Below are 19,519 nucleotides of genomic sequence, written 5' to 3'. Positions count from 1 at the left end.
CTTCTCTCCCTTCCCCGAAAGGAAATCACAGACCTTCAACTTCCAACGGTCAAGTCGTTGTCCATCAGTAGCTCACGCTCATTGGCTTCTTGTCCTCATTTCAGCTTTCGCCGAGACAAGAGCAAGACACCCAAGAACCCCACCACCATGGCCAAGTCTCGCGACGAGAACAAGGCCGTCATCATCCGACGACTGCGCTCGCGCTTGGACCGCAAGACGCGCGGCGCCAGCGCCGAGGCCGACGCGCGACTGCGCACGCAAGTCGACTTCTACCCCCGGCTGCGCAGCTCCATCTTCGTCAACGGCGACTTGCTTGGCGTCACTGCCCTCGACGATGTGGCCGTGGCCGTGCTGGCCGAAGACACGCTGTTGCCCGCGGAGCTCGCGCGCACGGTGGTGCTGTTGCCAGCGCCCACTACGATGGACACGGAGCCCGCGCCCGCGCACGACCTCTTCGCTGCTCAAGCTGATCCTGCACCCGCGACCAAGCGTCTGGCCGCTTCAAGCACTGATGACCAGAAGGCCCCCGCCGCCAAGAAGCAGCGCAAGAGCTCGCGCACCCAGCAGTACCTGTTCGACTTGCCAGACACCTGCCCCCGCGACGTTCAGCGAGACGTCGAGAAGCTGGTCAAGGCCGCCGCCAAGCAGGGCAAGACCCCGCCGCGAGCAGCGTACCCCTGGGCCGGGCAGCGCGCCTGGTACGACCCGGAAGAGTTTCTGGAGCTCCGCCTGATGCACTGGCGCTACTACATGTGCCACCGTGACACGTTCTTCGACTGCGCGCTGTACGCGCCAACGGACAACTCGGGCGCTCGCCGCCGCGACAAGCTCAACGCGAACCAAGGCCACCTCGTGCTGGTGAGTGCGAACGTCTGCCTCTTCGGCTGGTACGGCTTCGTCGACCGCTTCGAGAACACCGTTCACGACAATCTCATGTGGCTCGGAGGCAAGGCCGCCAAGCGTTCCGTGTCGGCCAAGGGCAAGGCCAGCTCGGCGACGGACCTCGTCACGCTGTGGCGCCACGACCGTTCCCGCTACGACAGCCTGATGGCTCGCATCCTGGATCCGTGACGCGTCGACGAAGACAGTTACCAGAGCATCCGTGAGCTGCTGGAGCAGACGGACGCTTTGGACCCGACTCGTCCCCCGCACCTTCGACTCAGCGACGAAGCTCTGGCTCGCATCGCGCTCGACGCGGGCCGCAAGTCTCCCAACGCGGCCTGGATCGGCAGTAAGAGCAGCGGCATCTGGAAGACGCTGCTGACGAACAGCCGGATCTGCGCGCTCCAGGTCAAGATCGCCAAGCAGCTCAAGGAGGGCACGTACAGGGTCGTCATGGACTTGAAGCCGTTCCAGCGCAAGGAGCAGGGCGACAACGACTCGGACTACGCCGATGACGACGACACGTACACCGTGCAGCCGCCGTCACCGCCCGTCGACGAGGAGCTCGAAGACGTCGAAGACGACGAGTCCGAGGACAAGCCGTCCACGTCGAGCCCCACGCAGGAAGACGAGCCCGACGACCAAGAGCAGGACGACGCCGATCAAGACGACCAAGCCGAAGACGACGAAGGCGGCCGCGGCTCGGACACCCACGACGCTCCCGAGGACGACAAGAAGAGCAGCTCTGGCGACGACAAGGGCGACTCGTCGGCCAAGGGCAACTCCAAGAAGAAGAGCTCCGACGCTTCGAGCTCCAAGTAGTTCTCCGTGAATCAGGGACGCTCCTGACCGTTCATTCTTTCCGTATTACTCCGTGCGTCCCTCCAATTAATCTCAATAACAACATGCAAACCGTTTTCCACTCGTTCCGTTCTTGAGTCTTGTAGTTCCACCGTTCATAACATCACTCCACGACCGTTTCTCCAAAACACAAACGCTCCCACGGTTGACCGTGCTACGCCATCAGCAGGTCATCATCCTCCACTTCTTCGTTGGCATCGGCCAGCCGCGAGCTTCGACGCAACTCGGGCAGCCGCAACTTCTTCCTCTGGGCTTGTTCAAAAGCCGTCACTAGGGGCTCATACTCAGGCATCAACTCTGCCCGAGGCACCCAAAACGTTTCATAATTCGCAACCAACACCAGGTACTCCACAGAACGGTCCACCGTTCGTTTCCCACACACTGCTAACAACGGCGAGTCGACACCAGTGAGGACCGTGTCTCCCTGCCAACGGTCAGCCGTTCCGTGAAACTTGACGCTGGGAGATCGGACTCCTCTAGAGGTCCTACATCCGCGTCTCCTTCACCGTTTTCGACACCGTCCGGCACGTCATCCATGTACGGCCGTGTCCACTTGCCACGAAACTTCTTCAAATGGTTCACATTGACCGTGACCACCTTGTCAGGATGCGACGGGATGTCAATCCGGTACGCATTATCGCCCACTTTCGCCACAACTCGGTAAGGACCGTGCCACGCGAACGCTAGCTTCTTCGTCCGAGCCTCCCCTCGCTTCTTCCGGAACAGTTGATACACCCACACCGGGTCTCCAACCTCGTACTCCACGGCTACACGGTCCCCCAACCGTTTTTCATGACGATCTTGAGCCTTCACCAGTTGACGCTCGACCAGATGACGAGAATCCCGCAGCAACCGGTATAACTCCCGTCGATACAGAGCCACTTCGTTGCTCTTCCACTTCTTCCCCAGGTTCAGGAACGCGACGTCCAGCGGTAGCGTCGCATCACGTCCGTAGAGAGAAAAGGTCCGTAGAGAGAAAAGAACGGTGTGTCGCCCAACGCCTCATGATAAGACGTACGGTAGGCAAACAACACTCGAGGCAAATACAGATCCCAGTCCGTTTGCGCTTCACTCACGTGCATCTTGACCATTCCCATGAGCGTTCCGTTGAACCGTTCCACGAGACCTTGAGTCTGCGGGTGATAGGCAGAACCGAACAGCTTCTTGATCCCGAGCGTTTGATAGAACGACTTAGCGATTTCCGGCGTGAATTCCGACCGTTGTCACTCAACAACCGTGAAGGCACACCGTGCCGGGACGCAACACCGTTCACCATGACGTCAACGAACGTGACGGAGTCCAAACGGAGAACTGCGAAGGCTTCGGCCCATCTCGTGAAGTAGTCCACGAATACAAGAATGTACTTGTTGCCTCGTTCAGTCTCCGGCAACGGTCCGACGGCATCGACCACTAGCAGCGAAAACGGTCCCGTGAGATCGGCTACGGGCAACCGTTGCATCTGCCCCCCTTGCCACGGTCTCGAGCCCTTCCCACTACCACAACGGTTGCACTCCCGGACGTACTCCGTGACATCCTTTCGCCATCCCGGCCAGAACGCATGTCTCCTCACCTTCTCCAGAGTCTTCGTCAATCCCAAGTGAGACGGCAGAACGTCAGAGTGACAGTAGTGCAACACGGTCTCCACATACGGTAACGGAACCACCGGAACGGTCAAGGACCGTGCAGGTCCGACCCGGGCTGGTAGAATCACGCGCCACATCAATAAACCGTTCCGCACTTCATATCGACGTCCCATCTTGACAACAGTCGCTCGCAGGAAGGGGTCGAGGGGCAAGGCACCATCCAGCAGGAAAGCCACCAGAGCCTTGATCCACGGCACTTCTTGCTGCGCTTCTACGAACTGTTCAGAGTCGAATCCGAACCGGTCCACAGGGGATATCGGCACATCCGTTTCCGGACCGATGCCAACGTCCTCGTTCGGACGGTCAGGTTCGTCATCATCCACATGTCCATCTGCACGCTCGCCAGCAACATCGTCACCGTTCGCAAGTTCACCGTTTGTACCAGGCTGCTCCCCGACTGAAGCCGGAAGCACGTCATCGACCGTGCTCTCAGGATTCAAGAGGTCGCTCATCGTCAGAGCTGCCACTGTGTCCATCGGCAACCGTGACAGACCGTCAGCATGACCCAAAGAAGTACCAGGCTTGTGATGAACTTTGAACTGGAGGTTCGAGAGCTCCATCGCCCACCGTGCAAGCTTAGCGTTCGTCGTACGGTTACCGGGGCTGAACACCCACGTCAGCGCCTGGTGGTCCGTGTACAAATCGAACTCACGCTTGTCCAGGTAGCAGCGGAACTTCCTCGTTGCCCAGACAACCCCCCAACATTTAATCTCCGATATGCCATCTAGGTTGTTAATCCAGTTCTTCTGCGATCCAGTCAACAACTTACTAGCGTAGGCCACTACACGGTCGCGACCGTTCGCCTCTTGCATCAAGCAAGCGCCAACAGCGTACCGTGACGAGTCTACGTACAACTTAAACCGTTTCTTGCCATCAGGATAGACTAGTATCGGCGGCTTCAAGAGCGCACGCTTCAACTGTCTAAACGCAGCTTCACAGTCCTCGTTCCACACGAACGGTGCGTCCTTCACCTTCAACCGTTCCAGGGGCGCGGAGATCGACGCATACCCCGGGATGTAGCGGCGGAAGTAACTCGTCAGACCCAGAAAAGAGCGGATCCCATGCACGTCCACCGGACGCTTCACGTTCATCACGGCCTTCACCTTCTCCGGATTAGGCAGGATTCCAGTAGGAGTCACAATGTGCCCAGGAACGCTACTTGACTACGCCCGCAGTGACACTTCTTCATCTTGAGCTTGAACCCAGCCTGCTGGAACCGTGCCAGCACTTGGCGCACACGAACCAGATGAGTAGGGAAGTCCTTGCTGAAAATCACACAGTCATCGAGATAAACCAAACAGATTCGCCACTTGAGATCCACCAAAACGGTCTCCATCAACCGTTCGAACGCTGGGACAGCGTTGCAAAGGCCAAACGGCATCACTAACCATTCGTACAGACCGTACTTGCACGTGAAAGCGGTCTTAGACACGCTGTCCAGGTGCATCGGCACGTTCCAATAGCCAGAAGCGATATCAATCGTCGAAAACAGTTGAGCGTCGCCCAACACGTCCAGAATATCATCAATCAACGGCATGGGGTAACCGTCCTGCACCGTTACCGCGTTCTACTTACGGTGGTCGATGCAGAATCTTATTCCACCGTCCGGTTTCCGAATCATCAGGACGGGGCTCGCCCACGGACTGTTCGAGGGTGGAATCAGGTTCAGCTTCAAGTACTGCTGGATCTCCGCTTCCATGACTTCACCTTCAGCTAACGAAACACGGTACGGCTGCTGCTTGATCGGAGCACTGTCACCGGTGTCGATCTCGAATTGCAACAGATCCGTCCGTCCAGGCTTCTTAGAAGAGTCCACAAATGCTGTGGAAACCGTTCAGTTCTCCTTGGAACAGTTCCTTCTGCTCCGGTGACAGTCTAGACTCCGAGAAATCGGCCTTCATAGCTTCCGCTTTGTCGGGCGGGATGTCCGGCTTCGTAGCCTTCACCTTCTCGCCGACGCCCACTTCGCGCGCTTCAGACACTGACGTTGCGCGCTCCCCCTTGGGCTCGCCACCTTCGGCTGGCACCGTTCCCATCGGACCACCCGTTTGACGCTCCGCACCCTTTGGATCGACCGTTGGCGGCTCGAAAGCCGACTCCGGGATCACGGAAGTGCACGCAATGACCGTTCCTTTCCGGATCCAGTACTCATCCGTAGACGCATTACAGACTTCGACGATGACCTGGGCTTCCTCGACCGTGCACAGCGCCCGTGCCACGCACAGCGTCGGAGACAGACCCAAAGCTCCTTCGACCAGAACGGTCGCCTTTTCGACGACGGCACCCACGACACGAGTCATCACGAGAGCTTGGCCACGCGGCGGCAACCGCACCGTCGTCGCCATCGTCGTCATGTACGACTCCTGCAACATGGTGAAACCTAGCGCCAGCACTTCGCCCGTACTCTTTAGAGTCAACGTCCGTTTCGACACGTCGATCACAGCGCCGAACGCTCCCTGGGCATCAACACCCAGGATCGCATCGACGTGGAGACGGTCAGCAACCAACAAGCTCATCGAGACTTCAACCGTTCCAAGACGGAGAGAGAGGGTAATCCAACCACGTATCCGCAACTTGTGCCCCGAGGAGCTCCTCACCAGGCCCTCGTACGGTTCCAGCGGCTCGGACGACCGTCCTAAACGCTTCAGCACGCGTCGATCCACGAGACTTAGAGTAGCGCCAGTATCCGCTAGCATTTGAGACGGTAAGCAGTCAATATTACCGCTCGAGAGAGCCTCAAAGTTGCCAACAGCACACACCACCCGGCGTCCGTCCTCAACAGCGCGATACACGTCATACTCATCTCCATCTTCATCACAGAGCCCAAATCCGTTAGGCAAGTTGACCATGACAACCTCCACGAGACCGGTCCTTGGTAACGGTGTCCGAGCAGGACGCTCGCACCGTACCACCTCAACGTAATGAGAAATGTCCTCTTCACGCTCCGGGTAGAACTCCACGTCACCCAGTACTTCGGCATACGGTTTGTACAACGCCGAAAAGTCAAAGCAACCCTTCTTCTCAGGCTGACGGCGACGGCGGCGCCTAGCACTAGGCGCCCTCGACCGTCCTGTACGGTCCCACAGTTTCGTCCACACTCGACCCGCGTTTTCCTCGAAATACGACTTGATACACGGTTCGAACCGTCCCCAGCAATCTCCCTTCAGACCATACTGCTCCACAACACGGTTGACGTGCTCGCGTAGCCGTTCCCAATCGGGATCAGGCACCTTGTCACGCAAAGGGGGAACATCCACCGTTCCTCCTTCACCGTTCAGCACTTCTTCAGAACCGTTGTTTCGAACTCCGTAGTCTCTCGCTTCCTTCAGCAATTGGAACACAGCTTGACGCGCGATCGCTCTCTTGATCTTTGGATCGACGCGATGTACTCCACTTAGGACAGGAATCCCTTCCCCCACCGAGACCGTTCCTCCCAGATCCTCGGGAGGGCGCAAGACATTCTCGCACACGAAAGACTCGACGACCGTGTTAACCACGCTTGAGACCGTTTCATCTTCAGAATCCGATCGTTCGGAGGAGACATCAGAGCTGCGGGTATCGTTGTCGACGCCTGACCGCTCCGAGGCCTTCCCCACCGTTCCACTTGACGCAGTTTGTTCACCATAGACGACATTCGCCACCGGAGTCCAGAAGTCTCGGTTCGCACGCTTGGCTTCTTCCGACTTCTCCAGCATATCACCGTACCAATCTTGCCAGTACTAAGGCGTTCCAAAGGAGTCGGAGGCAGCTTGGCGCGTCCGCTCCAAGACCTCCAGAGAGATACCCAAGAAGCGAGCCAGCTCTTCCGCAGACGGTTCGGTCTGAGCTTCAACGTTCTGCTTGACACGCTTAAGCAACTCGACCTCGTCCAGCGGATACAACCGGTCCTCAAGCTCCTTGTCGTACTCTTCCGGCTCGGCGGCGACATCCGTTCCAGCGACAACATACGTCTCCTGCCCGGGCTCACAGTCATCCATAGCATCCAGTTCTTCGTCCGTAAATAAACGGTCGTACTTCGCAGTGTCCTTAGCCTCAACCGTTTCGGTTTCGACCGTCCTGGCCTCGACCGTACTGTTCACTTCCTTGCTCTCAGCAAGAACGGTCTCTTCATCCGTTCAAGCCGCGAACAAGCAGTCCGATACGTCGTACTCTTCGTCTTCCCACACTTCTAGGGGCGCCATCACCTCTTCCGGCGGCGTCACTTCAACCACGGTACTTAGTTCTTCACGCGTCACGGTAGGAGGCTCCGACACTGTGCAATCCTCAGACAGCCCCGTGACCGTTGTCTCCTCACCGTTCCCAACCTCATCACACCGTTCAGGACTCGCAGCGACCAGATCTTCGTAGACCACTTCGACTTCCTTGCCTTCAACGTCCGCAACCAATCCTTCTCCTTCTTCATCCGTCCCCACGATCTTGAACCCGACTTTCTTTTTCTTGTTTTTCTTCTCAGCACATGAATCGCCACACATGGCAGACACCGGTTCGGTCTGCTTCCTCGATGCACCCACACAAACATCAACGGTGGTCACCGTTCCGCCTTCAGCTTCACGGTCGCGATCACCACCACTCGAGCCATTTACTAGACAAGAGGAAGGAGTGACTGTCTCCTCCCCTTCCTCCCGCCCCCGTCATTGGTTCGAAGCCGTTTGTGCAGACCTGGTCTTCAGATCCTGAACCGCACCACGGAGTGCCACAATGCCAGGACACGCACCGATAAGGTGACCTTCTTCCTCGCAGAACGCGCACTTGGTAACGCCACGACCACCGTTCCGGCCGACCGTTCCCGGACCGCGTTGGTAGTTGTTGGGTCCCGCTTCACACTCCACAGCGATATGACCGTGAACACCACAGTTGTGGCACGTCATGGACTGGCGGCAGCAGGTCTCTCGCGAGTGACCCACGTAGCCACTCCGGCCACACTCTTGCGTTCGACTGTCAGCTCCCATACGGATTCCTCGGACCGGTCAACCGTTCCCACGAGGACCTTGATCGTTCATTCCAGCGCCAGGACTCGAAGTCGTAGCCGAAACGTTGGACATGCGGTTCCGCGGCGAGCGCGGAGGCTGCCAGCGGTTCTGCATCATTTGCTGCTGCCACTGCTGTTACGTCATGAACGTCGTCATCTTCTCTGCAAGCACGCCCACAGCCGCCATCGGGTCGTTCGCGGGCGAGGCATCGCTCCCGCTCGACTTTTTCTTCTCGTCCGAGAACTCGTCGTCTTCTTCAATGGAACGCGACATCTCCTTAGCCAATAGCCATTCGCAGGCCTCCGGAATATCGCGCGCCGGTCCCGAGTCGAGACACGCCAATATGCGCTTGTTTCGGAGTCCGCGACGGAACAGCTGATAGCTCATCTTCCTGTTCGGATAGTCCAACGAGTCACAAAGATCCGTCACACGGTCACACCACTCCTCAACGGATTCGCCACGCTCATGGTGAGCGGACTGCAACCGTTCCCAGGGCTGGTCAGCCGTTCGGCTGAGGAACAGGTTGTGGAATCGGACCTTCAGAGTCGCGAACGTCTTGATAGTCGAGTTGTTCCACCACCGTTCAGCTTCAGAGCCCTTGATCCGTTGTCGGAACACTAACAGCCGAGACTGGTCCGGGAGGTGGCTGGTGTGAGCTTCGAACAGCTCCCAGAAGTCACGCGCCTTGTCCATGCTGGCCGTGTCCGAGTAGAAAGCAGGTAGGACCTTGATCGCATTGGAGACCATAGACGACAAGTCACGGTCGTTTCGAACGGTCGGGTTGTTCATGGGGGCACGATAGCCACCGTTCCGAACTTGGGTAGGCATCGGCCGTCCGTTCGTTGAGGCACTCACCGCAGTTCTGACAGGTGCTTTGTTGTGCACGACTGTCTTCACCGGTCCCGTCGGTTGGGTCTTCACCGGTCTCATAGGTTGGGGCTTCACTGTAGGCTCCATTTTCACCTTCCGTTCCATCTTCACCGTGGGCTTCGGCACCGTTCCCCAGCCACCGTAGCCTCCTTGCTGGGCACCGACGCTCCAGCCAAACACAAGACCGCCAGGCAGACGCTTCTCCGTTCCCGTGTACACCGAGATGAAGCCACTCGGGGTCCTCTGCTGCCGCACTTCTTCAGGTTCTTCTTTCACGTATAGGACGGTTCGTACTCAGCAAGTTCACTGTAGCCGTAGTCCTCCGCCGACCAGTACTGTTCCGTTTCATCAAATTCGGCATCCTCACCGTTTTCCTCGACCGTTTGCACAGCCTCGGGGCCCGGTGATGGAGCCATCCTCATCTCGAGTTCTTGTTCTGCTTGAGCTCCGACCGCATCACCGTGTTCATCTGCGGTCTTGTGTTCATCATCGTCTTCATCGGCCCAAAGAGCCTCCCTCGTTTCCTGGCGAAGCGAGTCACGACCGGCAGCAGTAGCTACCTGCGCCGTCGCGTCCACTCCGCTCGCATCTCCGGACGATCGCGGGCGTCGCTGCCCCAGTAGAGCCGACGTGGTCCCACCGTGTTGCAGCCGTCGCAACCGTTCCACTTCCAACCGTGCCACTTCATCCTGCACGGACCGCTGATCCCCATTCTCTCCTTGCTCTCCGACAACCGTCATCTTCTTCAGAAAGTCTTCTTCACTCGACCTTCAGCACGCGATCTTCTTCACTCGAACGCGCGAAACAAACTCCAATCTCCAATCTCCAAACTTCAAACTTCCAGGCTTCAAACTACTTCAGGCTCCGAGCGAGCCGACCAGAATTACCAGCGGAACCGAGCGTTCCGTTCACCGTTGACTTGACATTGACCTTGACCGATAAGGGCTCCGAGCGAGCCGACCGTTTTCTTCTTGCCCTTCTTGACCTTGACCAGTGGGGGGACTTCGCGTACCGTTCTCCAATCCCACAGTGGCGCCGAGCGCACCGTTCACACGACACAATTCCAGATTCAGACCGTTCACGCGTCTGAGGCGAAGACTGGGACTCCAGGCAGACTCCCGAAGACCAGACGAAGCTCCAACGACGCGAGGACTTGACCCGTACTGCCGTCGTTAAGACTTCACAACGGTAGGCAGTGGCACAAATAGCGAGAAACAGAGTCAATATGCAAAAGCAATCAACTTGTTCTCTCCAGTGCAGATTCACAACTGACCCTACTTCCTTACCGCGCACGGAGCCTGACAGCTCGTGCTTCCTTCTTCTTTCGGCTCTCTGTCGGCTCACGTGCCGACTTCAACACGTCACCGGCTCACCTGGCTCTCGTCTCACCCCTTCGTCCTTGGCTCACCTCACAGCTCACGTCCTGAGCCACGCGGTGCTCGTGACCTCCGTCCTGCCCTTCGCGTCACTGCTCACCCATCCCTCGCGTCACTGCTTCCATCGCAGCCGAGCGCGCCACCTAACCGACGCGTCGCCAGTCAGCGCCCCTCCGAAATGGATGACTGCCCGCTCACCGCATCGTCCAACAGCTGATCCCCTAGAAGTCAATAGCTGGTCGAACGGTCGTCCGTGTAGTAGGAACGGTGGTGACCGTTCCTACTCGGGACACGTTGTGTAGCGAGTTCACTCAGCGCCGTGTTTTGAAAGAAGTGTCCAACTTTTCGGATGAAGGAAAACGGTGTCTTTTGCGAATCAAAGAGCAGTGGAAACTACGCTTCCCAGAGCCAGAGGACCACGAGATCAAGGCATTGCTTCTAGACCCCAGAATCAAGTCTAAAGCGGACTCTATTGTCGATGACGCTCCGCGCTTCGCTCGAGTCGAGCATGAATTAGAGCATAAACACGAGCATATCTACAATCTGCAAAAGGCCAAGAATTCCTCGACCAACGCACCCAGTACTTTTGAGAGGGGTTTTAATTTTCCGTAACACCCGTTTAGTGGTAGCCAGGACGCTAGTATCGCTATCCAAGCTCTTTTGGACATTGATATGCCTTCGGAACGTAGCACGGCGAGTCGTGAGCGCTCCAAGGCAGCGGCATTGGCGTGGTCAGATTGGAAGGAACTGTCAGTGAATTGGCCCAGCCAATCTCGGGATGGCAAGTTCAACTGTTGGGTTTGTGCGTTGACGTACTGGATTGGTTCCGCGACCATGGAGAACGCGATCTCCCGGCTATTGCACTCCTCGCTAGAATTTATTTAGGCAAGCCGATGTCCACAGCAGCCCAAGAAAGGTTTTTTAGCCTGTCAGGCTACGTCGTCAATGATCTACGTACATCTCTTGACGACAAACGCGCCGAGATACTGTGCCTAATGAAGGCAAACTGGGCGGATTACAAGAACCTGCTTCAACGCCAGCAACTCCACTAGATTACTGCTGTATCTACTACTGTAGTTCAGTATTACTACATACACTTGCTCATTTCTATCTATATGCTACAGTGTTACTGCAGTGCATCCATCTGTATGATCGGTAGTGTTATAGCTCGGAAGGCACTTAATGCGAAGCCCTGTTCCTGACAGCGGCGAAATGTTGAATGACTCACATGTGTGGAGTCACGGGCCACGGATACAAAGTTGACTGGAACCTGACGAAACGCTGATGAGCCGGACTCGCGTTACAGCACCATTAATGCAACGGCACAACATCTGCCTAAAGCGCCTTTAAGCCCTACGGCGCCTTTAAGCCAAAAAGAGGGGGTGAATCTGGGGTGCTGCAGTGTACTGGAGCAGACCCCCACAATTAGAAAACTAGCATCGAGTTGCGGAAACGGGTCCATCCGCTGGAATGCCTGGTGCAGGGCCTACCGCGCAGACCTGCTTTACGAGCACTCCGCGCAGGTTTGCTTGCTGTGGCAACGTGTCCTCACAACAGCTCACAACGCGAACAGATGAGCCCATGACACCCGTCCCGATTCTATCTGTCAATACAAATCCCTTATTATTCTGATCTGTGTAAAGATTTGCTTCTGTACACAGACTTTGCACAGATTACTAGGGCGCCCTTATGTAGGAGGGATGACCTCCAGGCCTGATGGCTTTGGAAATGTGCACCCCGAAGGAGTCCCTGAGGAGGCGGGGGTCCTGCTAAGTGCCCACTTACACTCCGCCGATGCAAGCTAGTGCGTTCGATAGCTCTAACATACCTCTATGAAGTAGGCAGTACCAAAAGTTTGTCCAGGTGTAGGCTTACGTGTTGCGTAGAGTCAAAGTTAGCGCCCGTTTCGGACTTTGGAAAGCTGAGGCAACAGTCTATATATTCCCCTCCTACCTGAAGACCAGCGGCTTTACTAATGGCGCCTTGGGCGCCATTAACGGTGCTGTTGTGCTGTCGCATTAAAGGTGCTCTAACCACCTCGGATGAGCCGGGCTTAACTTGAAGGTGCAGCCAACAAATGTAAAGCCACTTGCCAAGGCTTGAATGCTCCGGAATTTATTAGATATTAGACAAGACGAGAAGTATCGGTATTTGTTGAGTCAATTAAGTCTAATAAGTCTAATAAGTGACGCACTGCGCGCTTTTGAGTGCTATCCGGATATACTTGTAGAGTGTGAAGTGACAAGAAGAGTTTTACAAGAGCTCTCAGCATGGGATATTTATCACTACTGACCTTGATTTCGTCGTACTTTATCAGTAGTGACCATGATTTCGAATTTCGGCCAATGAGAGAGGTGCGTGCGATAATCTTCAGGTAACGATTATGTAGTCATAAATTGTCAAAACGTGCTCTACTAAATTGTACTTCTACCAAAATGTGAAGCCAAGTTTACACAAGAAGCGTATAAAAAAATAAGAGAAAAAACAACTTAAGCCCTGTACAAATTCGTTTATTCCAAATGATGCCTGCCATGGTAAACGTTGGGCGGACTACCATGTCACGCTAGAGCCGCCTATAGGACTGCCTACCATGTTGTGCTAGCGCTGCCTACCATGTTGTACCTCGCCGCCTACCATATTGTGCCTCGGCGGCCTACCATGATGTGCCTTGGCGGCCTACCTTGATGTGCCTTGGTCGCTTACCATATTATGCTAGAGCCGCCCATAGAACTGCCTACCATGTTGTGATAGAGCTGCCTACCATGTTGTGCTAGCGCCTGTATTAGCCACAGGTTCGTTTTCTTCAAGTCATCATGGCGTGTATTCACGGGTTCCTTCGCGTGTGGCGAACCGTGTACAGTCACAATAGCCCAAAACGCTTCGTGGCAGCGCATTGCTAAGACACATCCAGAACAAGAGAGATGTAAAAAACATTAGAACACTGTCATGAAGTGACTAGGCTACAAAGACACTACACCTGCGCAACACAGCAGTAACCAGCTAGACGGCAGCGAGGCGGCAGCTAGACGTGGAAGGCGATAGCGCGAAGGAAAGCAACTGGTCTCTGAGCGCAGAACTCTCGATAAGACAGCAGTGGCGTTCGACCAATCAGCAGTCGTCTTCTGAAATCAAGGTCACTACTGATAAAGTACGACGAAATCAAGGTCAGTAGTGATAAATATCCTTCAGCATGCGCATGGCCAGCAGCCACAGTACAGCACAAATCCTTGGCGCCGCTGTTGATGCGGGGATTACGCAGCGCGGTGATAATTACACGGTGATGATGCGGTCGGTCATGCAGTTGTCTGCTGTTGCTTTCAAGGGCTTCAAGCTTGGTTTGCAGTACATGTACATGCATGTGGTGAGGCGTGCATATCAGTCGAAGCTGCACCACCACGATTCCCTACATGTACTTCACGTCAAGAGCTTGCGCCGAGCAAGAATGACGACCTTTGACCTCAAAGACTTCAAGCATAGACGATGATTGGCGATGCAATTGACCACCAGTGGGAGCGGAGCTGTTGAGGATTTGCACGCGATAGGTAGAGTTGACATAGACTACTGTATGTCTACTCTACATACATATACTGTACAGTATCGCGTACAAATCCTCAACAGCTCCGTACATGTACTCTACAGTAGAGTCTACTATGTCACATAGTAGAGTACATGTACCTCCCTCTTGCCGCCCGCCCTCGCCGCTCTCATTCTCGAATTCGCCCGACACCACCGACCGACGGACGCAATTGGATTCGCGGAGAAATGGCAGGTAGCGCTGAAGCACGGCGAGTAATGCTGCGCGGCGTCGAGCGGATGCTCACCATGGTCGATGGCGTCTCCATGAAGATCGTGCACTCGATGCTCGTTGCCGGAGATGCCGAAACCCTGTTGCAATTTCTGCCGGTCGCACTCTTGCGGACCTTCAACATGCACCCGTGTATGCGCGCGCTGCAAGTGAAGGACGAGGACCTTACGGCCGAGATCCAAGCCCCCGTGACTATCGACGACATCGCCAGCAAGGATCTGCTGCGAGTCCGAAGGTTCTCGCAGTCCGAGAGCCCTGAAGGAACGTTCGAGGACTGGCAGGCGTACGCTGAAGCGGAATGCGACGTGGGGTTCGACCGGTACACGCAGTTCCCGTTCTTCCTGGTCGTGTGGATCGACCACGAGGCGGAACAAGCTCGCCTGATGCTCTTCTCCGACCACTACATGTCGGACGGGCGATCGGGTATGGCGGTGCTGAACTGCATCCTCGAACAAGTATCTGCTCTATCTGACAGCAATGCAGCAGATAACCAAGCGGAGGAATTGCCACTTCGCCCTTCATTTTACGAGATGTGGTTGTCCAAGAACGTACTGTACACAGCACTGCTGAAGGGCCTCATGGCATTTCTCGGAGCGACGATCTACCGTGGCGAGCTCAGGAAGTTTAAGCCTGTGCTACCAGCGCGAGACGACCAGCACGACTTTGTCGCCCCTCCAGTCGCAAACCCGAGTTCAGCGTCTTTTGCTCAAGGAGAGCCTGCTAGAATACGGGAGGCGCTAGCAGCGTGCCGAGAGCATGGTGCCACCTTTGGTGGGGCGCTGGTGGCTGCGGTCACCCTCGCGTTCTACCGTGCCGCCGAGGAGCAGCCGGACTTCAAACCCGGCCAGCCATTCAAGGTCCAGGCAGATTTGGACTTCAACATGCGTCAACGCCTGCCCTGCCCAATTGAAGAGAACCAAGTCGGAGTGTACATTGCTTCCACTGACCTCGCGTGGCTCGCCTCTGAAGCAGGGCCTCCGAATATGGCATTTTTATTTAGTAGGTTGGGCGTTGCTGAATAAATTATCCCCTGACGCTCCTACCAATACAACAGTACATTATGGCATTGCCCCCAACGTACCACAATAAATAATGCCATTATGAAAAACATGAAGTCTATTAACAAGACACCAGTTAGCTTATCATCTAGCTCAAATTGTCCACAGTCGTTGCATCCCAGTACGACCGATTCTGGCGGAGAAACAAAATCGTCTCAAGCGTGCGTGGCAGCAGGCCGTGTCGTTGATGACCAAACGTCACCCGAGCAATGCTGAAGAAGCGTTCCACCACGCTCGACGTGGGTGGGATGCTCTTCAGCTGCTCATACTTGACACGGTCCTGTGCAAGCCGCCGGCGCTTCCGAAGACGCTCCACGAACGACGCGCCTGGATCCTCCTCCTCCTCACTCGCGGCCGCGTCGTCCGGTCTGGCAGCTTCGAAGGGCTGCAAAGCGGCCTTTTCAGCACGCGTCAGCCGCTGCGCCTTCCCGCGGAGAACGCGTACACACCCAGCCTCAAAATCTGGGCTGTGCACAATGTTGGCCCGAGGCCCCGCAAAATAAAAACCATTATACAATTGTTAGTGAAAATATTAAACACAAATTCAACAGTTATAAACTTACCAATGTAGCACCCATATTGTGTCTTGACAGCGATCAGCTCGTCGAACCACTCGCGAACGTCCAGCAGGTCGACGTCGTGGCCTTGAAGGGCCTTCGAGCCGACTCGATGTCGCACAGTTCCTGGTACAATGCCCGCAGTCGCTTGTTTATCGCCGGCGGCGGCAGCAGGTCCATGAGGTCGTCGTCTTCGGCGTCAAGAAACTCGAGGAGCTGGAGGTAGCGCCGTACCATCTCGAACGTAGAGCTCCAGCGCGTGTCCTGGCGAATGACAGGCCGAAGTGGCGTTTTCAACCTATTTTGTAAATTTTTTTACAAAAGTACACAAATTGTGTTAGAGACATATTGACACACCACACATACACATTGGCGCTCACCGTAGTTTGGCAGATTGGGTGAGAGTACGCAATTTTACCATGAGCGCCTGCACAGCAGCCAGGTCCTCCTCATGCGACGCCATGTCCGCCTAAACAGCAAGGTTCAGGCGGTGGCTTGCGCAACCAACAAGCGGCACACTCATAAGAGTTGCCAGCCGCCGGTCTACGGCGCAGTTGTCAGCTACGAGGAAGCGACACTGCGCCAGCTGTACGCCGTAATCGCGCTGCAGCATGGTCGCTAGAAACTCGAGATGGCCCTGTGCGGAGAGATCGTCGTCCAGCGCGTCCAGCAGCGGGGCCATGCTGAGTAGCGTTGTCTTGGGACAGCCGTTCACTTCATAGCACGCGAACACGGCGATGTAGTGCTCAGATGCGTGTGCCCAGCCGTCGAGTATGATGCCGAAGCGTGCTGGGAGCTCCGACGCAATCGAACGCTCGACGGCGACGACGACACCGTCCATGCCAGCCCGCAGCGTTTCCTCCGAGATGGGGTCCAGGCTGGAGTAGCTGAATAACATCCATATAGTAAAGTTGTTAGTTTCCGTAGTAATGTAAACACAATGACCTTATGCATACACGTACCGCCGAGCTTCTCGGCTCTCACAAAAAGAGAGTGGCAGGTTGCACATGACAATCCAAACCATCCAGCCGTGGAGGTTGAGCGCCGAGTGGCGGACGAAGTTCACGAGGGAGCCTGTCTCCGCCGTCGTAGCGTCGAGCATGACGGTCTCGTAGTCAGGGTGTTCCCGCCTTATATGTTGCATCAGGTTGGAGTACCCGTTCCTATGGGTTTGCTTCCGAACCGTGCCGCAACGGCAACGGAAATACTCGAGAATCACCTCGTCGTTCTCGTCGCGACACGGGCGGAAGTAAAACCCCGAGACTTGGGAGTTCGTGTAGGTAGGGCGAGGGGGGGCGGATAGCGCGAACCATGCTGGATGAGGTCTTGGAGGATTGAGAAGTGAAAATTGAAAAGTGAGCGCTGCCAAATGAGCTGCAACTAGCAACACAGACAACCAGTGATTCCAGTTCTTCTGAACGACTGGAAGCGAGAAGATGGCTGGTAAAACACTAACATTATTATATAAAGGTAACTGTCATAAATTATGTAATATCACAAAGCACACCAATAAATTATCACGGTAGATGGCTGAACCCGCCGAAATGCGTAATTTATTGTTATTTTCTGAAATAATGTTATTGACAATGCTATTTTCGGAGGCCCTGCTCTGAAGGTGTCGACGTGAAGACCACCCAGTTCTGGGACCTCGCGCGTCGGGCCAAGAAGGAGATCGACGGAAATCTCCGTAGCACTTTCTCGATGGACGCGGTGGCTGTCGTCTTGGACCAAAAGATCAATGCCAAGATCAAGCCCTCGCTCGCAAACTACATCAACATCCGCCACTCGCAGACGTCGGATGCCAACATCTCCAATGTCGGGCGTTACCCTTACTCAAAGGAATTGTCGCTAGCCTCAGAGTATGGTAACCAGAGCAAGCTGGCGGTGAAGAATCTGCACGTGTACAACCCGATTCCTCACTTGGGCCCTTCAGCAGTTTTCTTTGTCACGTCGGTGGACTCCTTCTGCCACTCCATGGGCCACAAGTGCGACGATGCAGCAGCCAAAACGCTCTTCACTGCGTGGGTCGCTAGCTGCGAAAAAATCGCGAACATCAAACGTGAGGATACATTGGTCGATGTACTAGACCGCCTGGGCCTCTAGAGGACACGGCTTATATCTAACAGGCAAGATCTATCAATTCACTCAGTGTTATATATTATCATTCAATCATATAGTTATTTCAGATCCACTGCTTCTTTCCCCGCTGCACTGCGCCACCATTCGTGCACCCGCCGCCAAACACGTCGGGGGTGAATGACTCACTGGGTACTGTACACGACCGAGGACTGCCTTACCCATGTCTACTTCGCGGCCGGAGTCTTCGTAGGCGTAGACGTCACTTTGGGGGTGGGCGCCGGCGTGGCCTTCACCGTCGCGTTCGAAGGCTTCCTAGCCGCCGGTGTGTTGGTAGGCAGCACCGTGGCGTTCGTCGGTTTGGGCGGAGCCGCCGTGGAGTTGGTTGGCTTCGGCACTGCCGTCGAGTTGGTCGCCGTCGGCTTTGTCGGTGATGGCGGCGTGGTCATGGGCGTTGCCGTCGTGGCTTTGGGCGTCGCCGTGGTGGCCTTCGGCGCCGCGGTTGTGGCCTTTGGCGGCGCTGTCGTAGGCTTCGGGGTGATTGCTGCTGCCCTCAGGCGGCGGGAGTCGGCTGCCACATACTCGTCGTCCGAAATTCCGTCGTCGTCCTCGTCATTGTCGTCGTCAATGTCGTCGTAGGGGACGGCCTCGGTGCTATCGTCGTTGTCGCTGTCATCCGAACCGGCGAGGACAAAGTCGTCGCTGTCGTTGGGGCCGCGGAGCAGCGTCGAGACGCCTTTGTCCGTTGTCGTCGCCGTCCCGGAGTAAACATCATCATCTGCCACTTGGGCCGCCACGGACGATGTTGTCGAGGCCGAGATGAGGACTGCGACGCAGACAGCGCTAGTGAGGAGGTGGCGCAGGAGCTTCATTGTGCTCGGCTGTGGTGGCCTTGCGGCTTGCTGGACTGGTTGCTTAGTTGCTTGGTGCTTGGCACTGGGCGGTCTGAGGAATGGGAGGTTTCAAGTCCTTTTGGCCTCGAGCAGGGCGTTATTGTTTTTTGCTTACAATAACTGAGGCGGATGTCAATGCAGTGACGGATAAGGTTCCGAAGACTGCTTTCATCGGCCACTACGTCTCGTCCTCGTGGTTCTTGTGCGGTTGATAGTATTTGTGTTGTAAGGGACTAAGTGAGATGGCTATGTGAGCTTGGCTGCAGAGGAGGTGGGTGGGTGCAGCAAATTGCGGATACGATTCAAACGAAAGAAATGTAGAGTATGAACACGGAGTTGCTCTAGTTGCATCGGTTTCAGTAAGGATCATATTAGGTCTCATACCAGATCTAGTGTACTCTATGATATCGAGTATCAGATACTGTACTTTATTACATGGTGGACGACGACGCTACGGCATACTACAGTACTATTTAGTATACTCAGATAACTTCAATATGCACTACGCACACAGAGACGGCTACGCAT

General features: G+C 55.6%; 6 protein-coding genes across 6 annotated transcripts; 3 read left to right on the top strand and 3 right to left on the bottom strand.

Moving 5' to 3' along the window:
* Positions 1 to 147: 147 nt before the first annotated feature.
* Positions 148 to 1,704, top strand: PHYSODRAFT_253939 (hypothetical protein; the record flags this gene model as incomplete). Its single annotated transcript, XM_009538927.1, has 2 exons — positions 148 to 1,067; positions 1,089 to 1,704. The coding sequence occupies 2 exons, from the start codon at positions 148 to 150 to the stop codon at positions 1,702 to 1,704; spliced, it is 1,536 nt and encodes a 511-aa protein (XP_009537222.1).
* Positions 1,705 to 5,188: 3,484 nt separating this feature from the next.
* On the bottom strand, positions 5,189 to 6,082 carry PHYSODRAFT_529018 (hypothetical protein; the record flags this gene model as incomplete). Its single annotated transcript, XM_009538926.1, has 2 exons — positions 5,189 to 5,838; positions 5,881 to 6,082. The coding sequence occupies 2 exons, from the start codon at positions 6,080 to 6,082 to the stop codon at positions 5,189 to 5,191; spliced, it is 852 nt and encodes a 283-aa protein (XP_009537221.1).
* A 1,935-nt stretch (positions 6,083 to 8,017) lies between these two features.
* PHYSODRAFT_529398 (hypothetical protein) lies at positions 8,018 to 9,103 on the bottom strand (the record flags this gene model as incomplete). Its single annotated transcript, XM_009538925.1, has 3 exons — positions 8,018 to 8,343; positions 8,374 to 8,399; positions 8,580 to 9,103. The coding sequence occupies 3 exons, from the start codon at positions 9,101 to 9,103 to the stop codon at positions 8,018 to 8,020; spliced, it is 876 nt and encodes a 291-aa protein (XP_009537220.1).
* A 2,272-nt stretch (positions 9,104 to 11,375) lies between these two features.
* Positions 11,376 to 11,654, top strand: PHYSODRAFT_529504 (hypothetical protein; the record flags this gene model as incomplete). Its single annotated transcript, XM_009538924.1, has 1 exon — positions 11,376 to 11,654. A coding segment is annotated over one exon (279 nt), but the record flags the coding sequence as incomplete, so codon positions are not given.
* A 2,710-nt stretch (positions 11,655 to 14,364) lies between these two features.
* On the top strand, positions 14,365 to 18,125 carry PHYSODRAFT_319376 (hypothetical protein; the record flags this gene model as incomplete). The annotated part of the gene is made up of 2 exons (XM_009538923.1): positions 14,365 to 15,359; positions 17,624 to 18,125. The coding sequence occupies 2 exons, from the start codon at positions 14,365 to 14,367 to the stop codon at positions 18,123 to 18,125; spliced, it is 1,497 nt and encodes a 498-aa protein (XP_009537218.1).
* A 200-nt stretch (positions 18,126 to 18,325) lies between these two features.
* Positions 18,326 to 18,970, bottom strand: PHYSODRAFT_340707 (hypothetical protein; the record flags this gene model as incomplete). Its single annotated transcript, XM_009538922.1, has 1 exon — positions 18,326 to 18,970. One exon carries the CDS (start codon positions 18,968 to 18,970, stop codon positions 18,326 to 18,328), a length of 645 nt encoding a protein of 214 aa, XP_009537217.1.
* Between the last annotated feature and the right edge of the window lie 549 nt (positions 18,971 to 19,519).

This window comes from Phytophthora sojae (genome assembly GCF_000149755.1).
Source record: "Phytophthora sojae unplaced genomic scaffold PHYSOscaffold_12, whole genome shotgun sequence".
Taxonomy (NCBI): Eukaryota; Oomycota; class Peronosporomycetes; order Peronosporales; family Peronosporaceae; genus Phytophthora; species Phytophthora sojae.
This window is presented reverse-complemented; position numbering and strand designations above follow the sequence as displayed.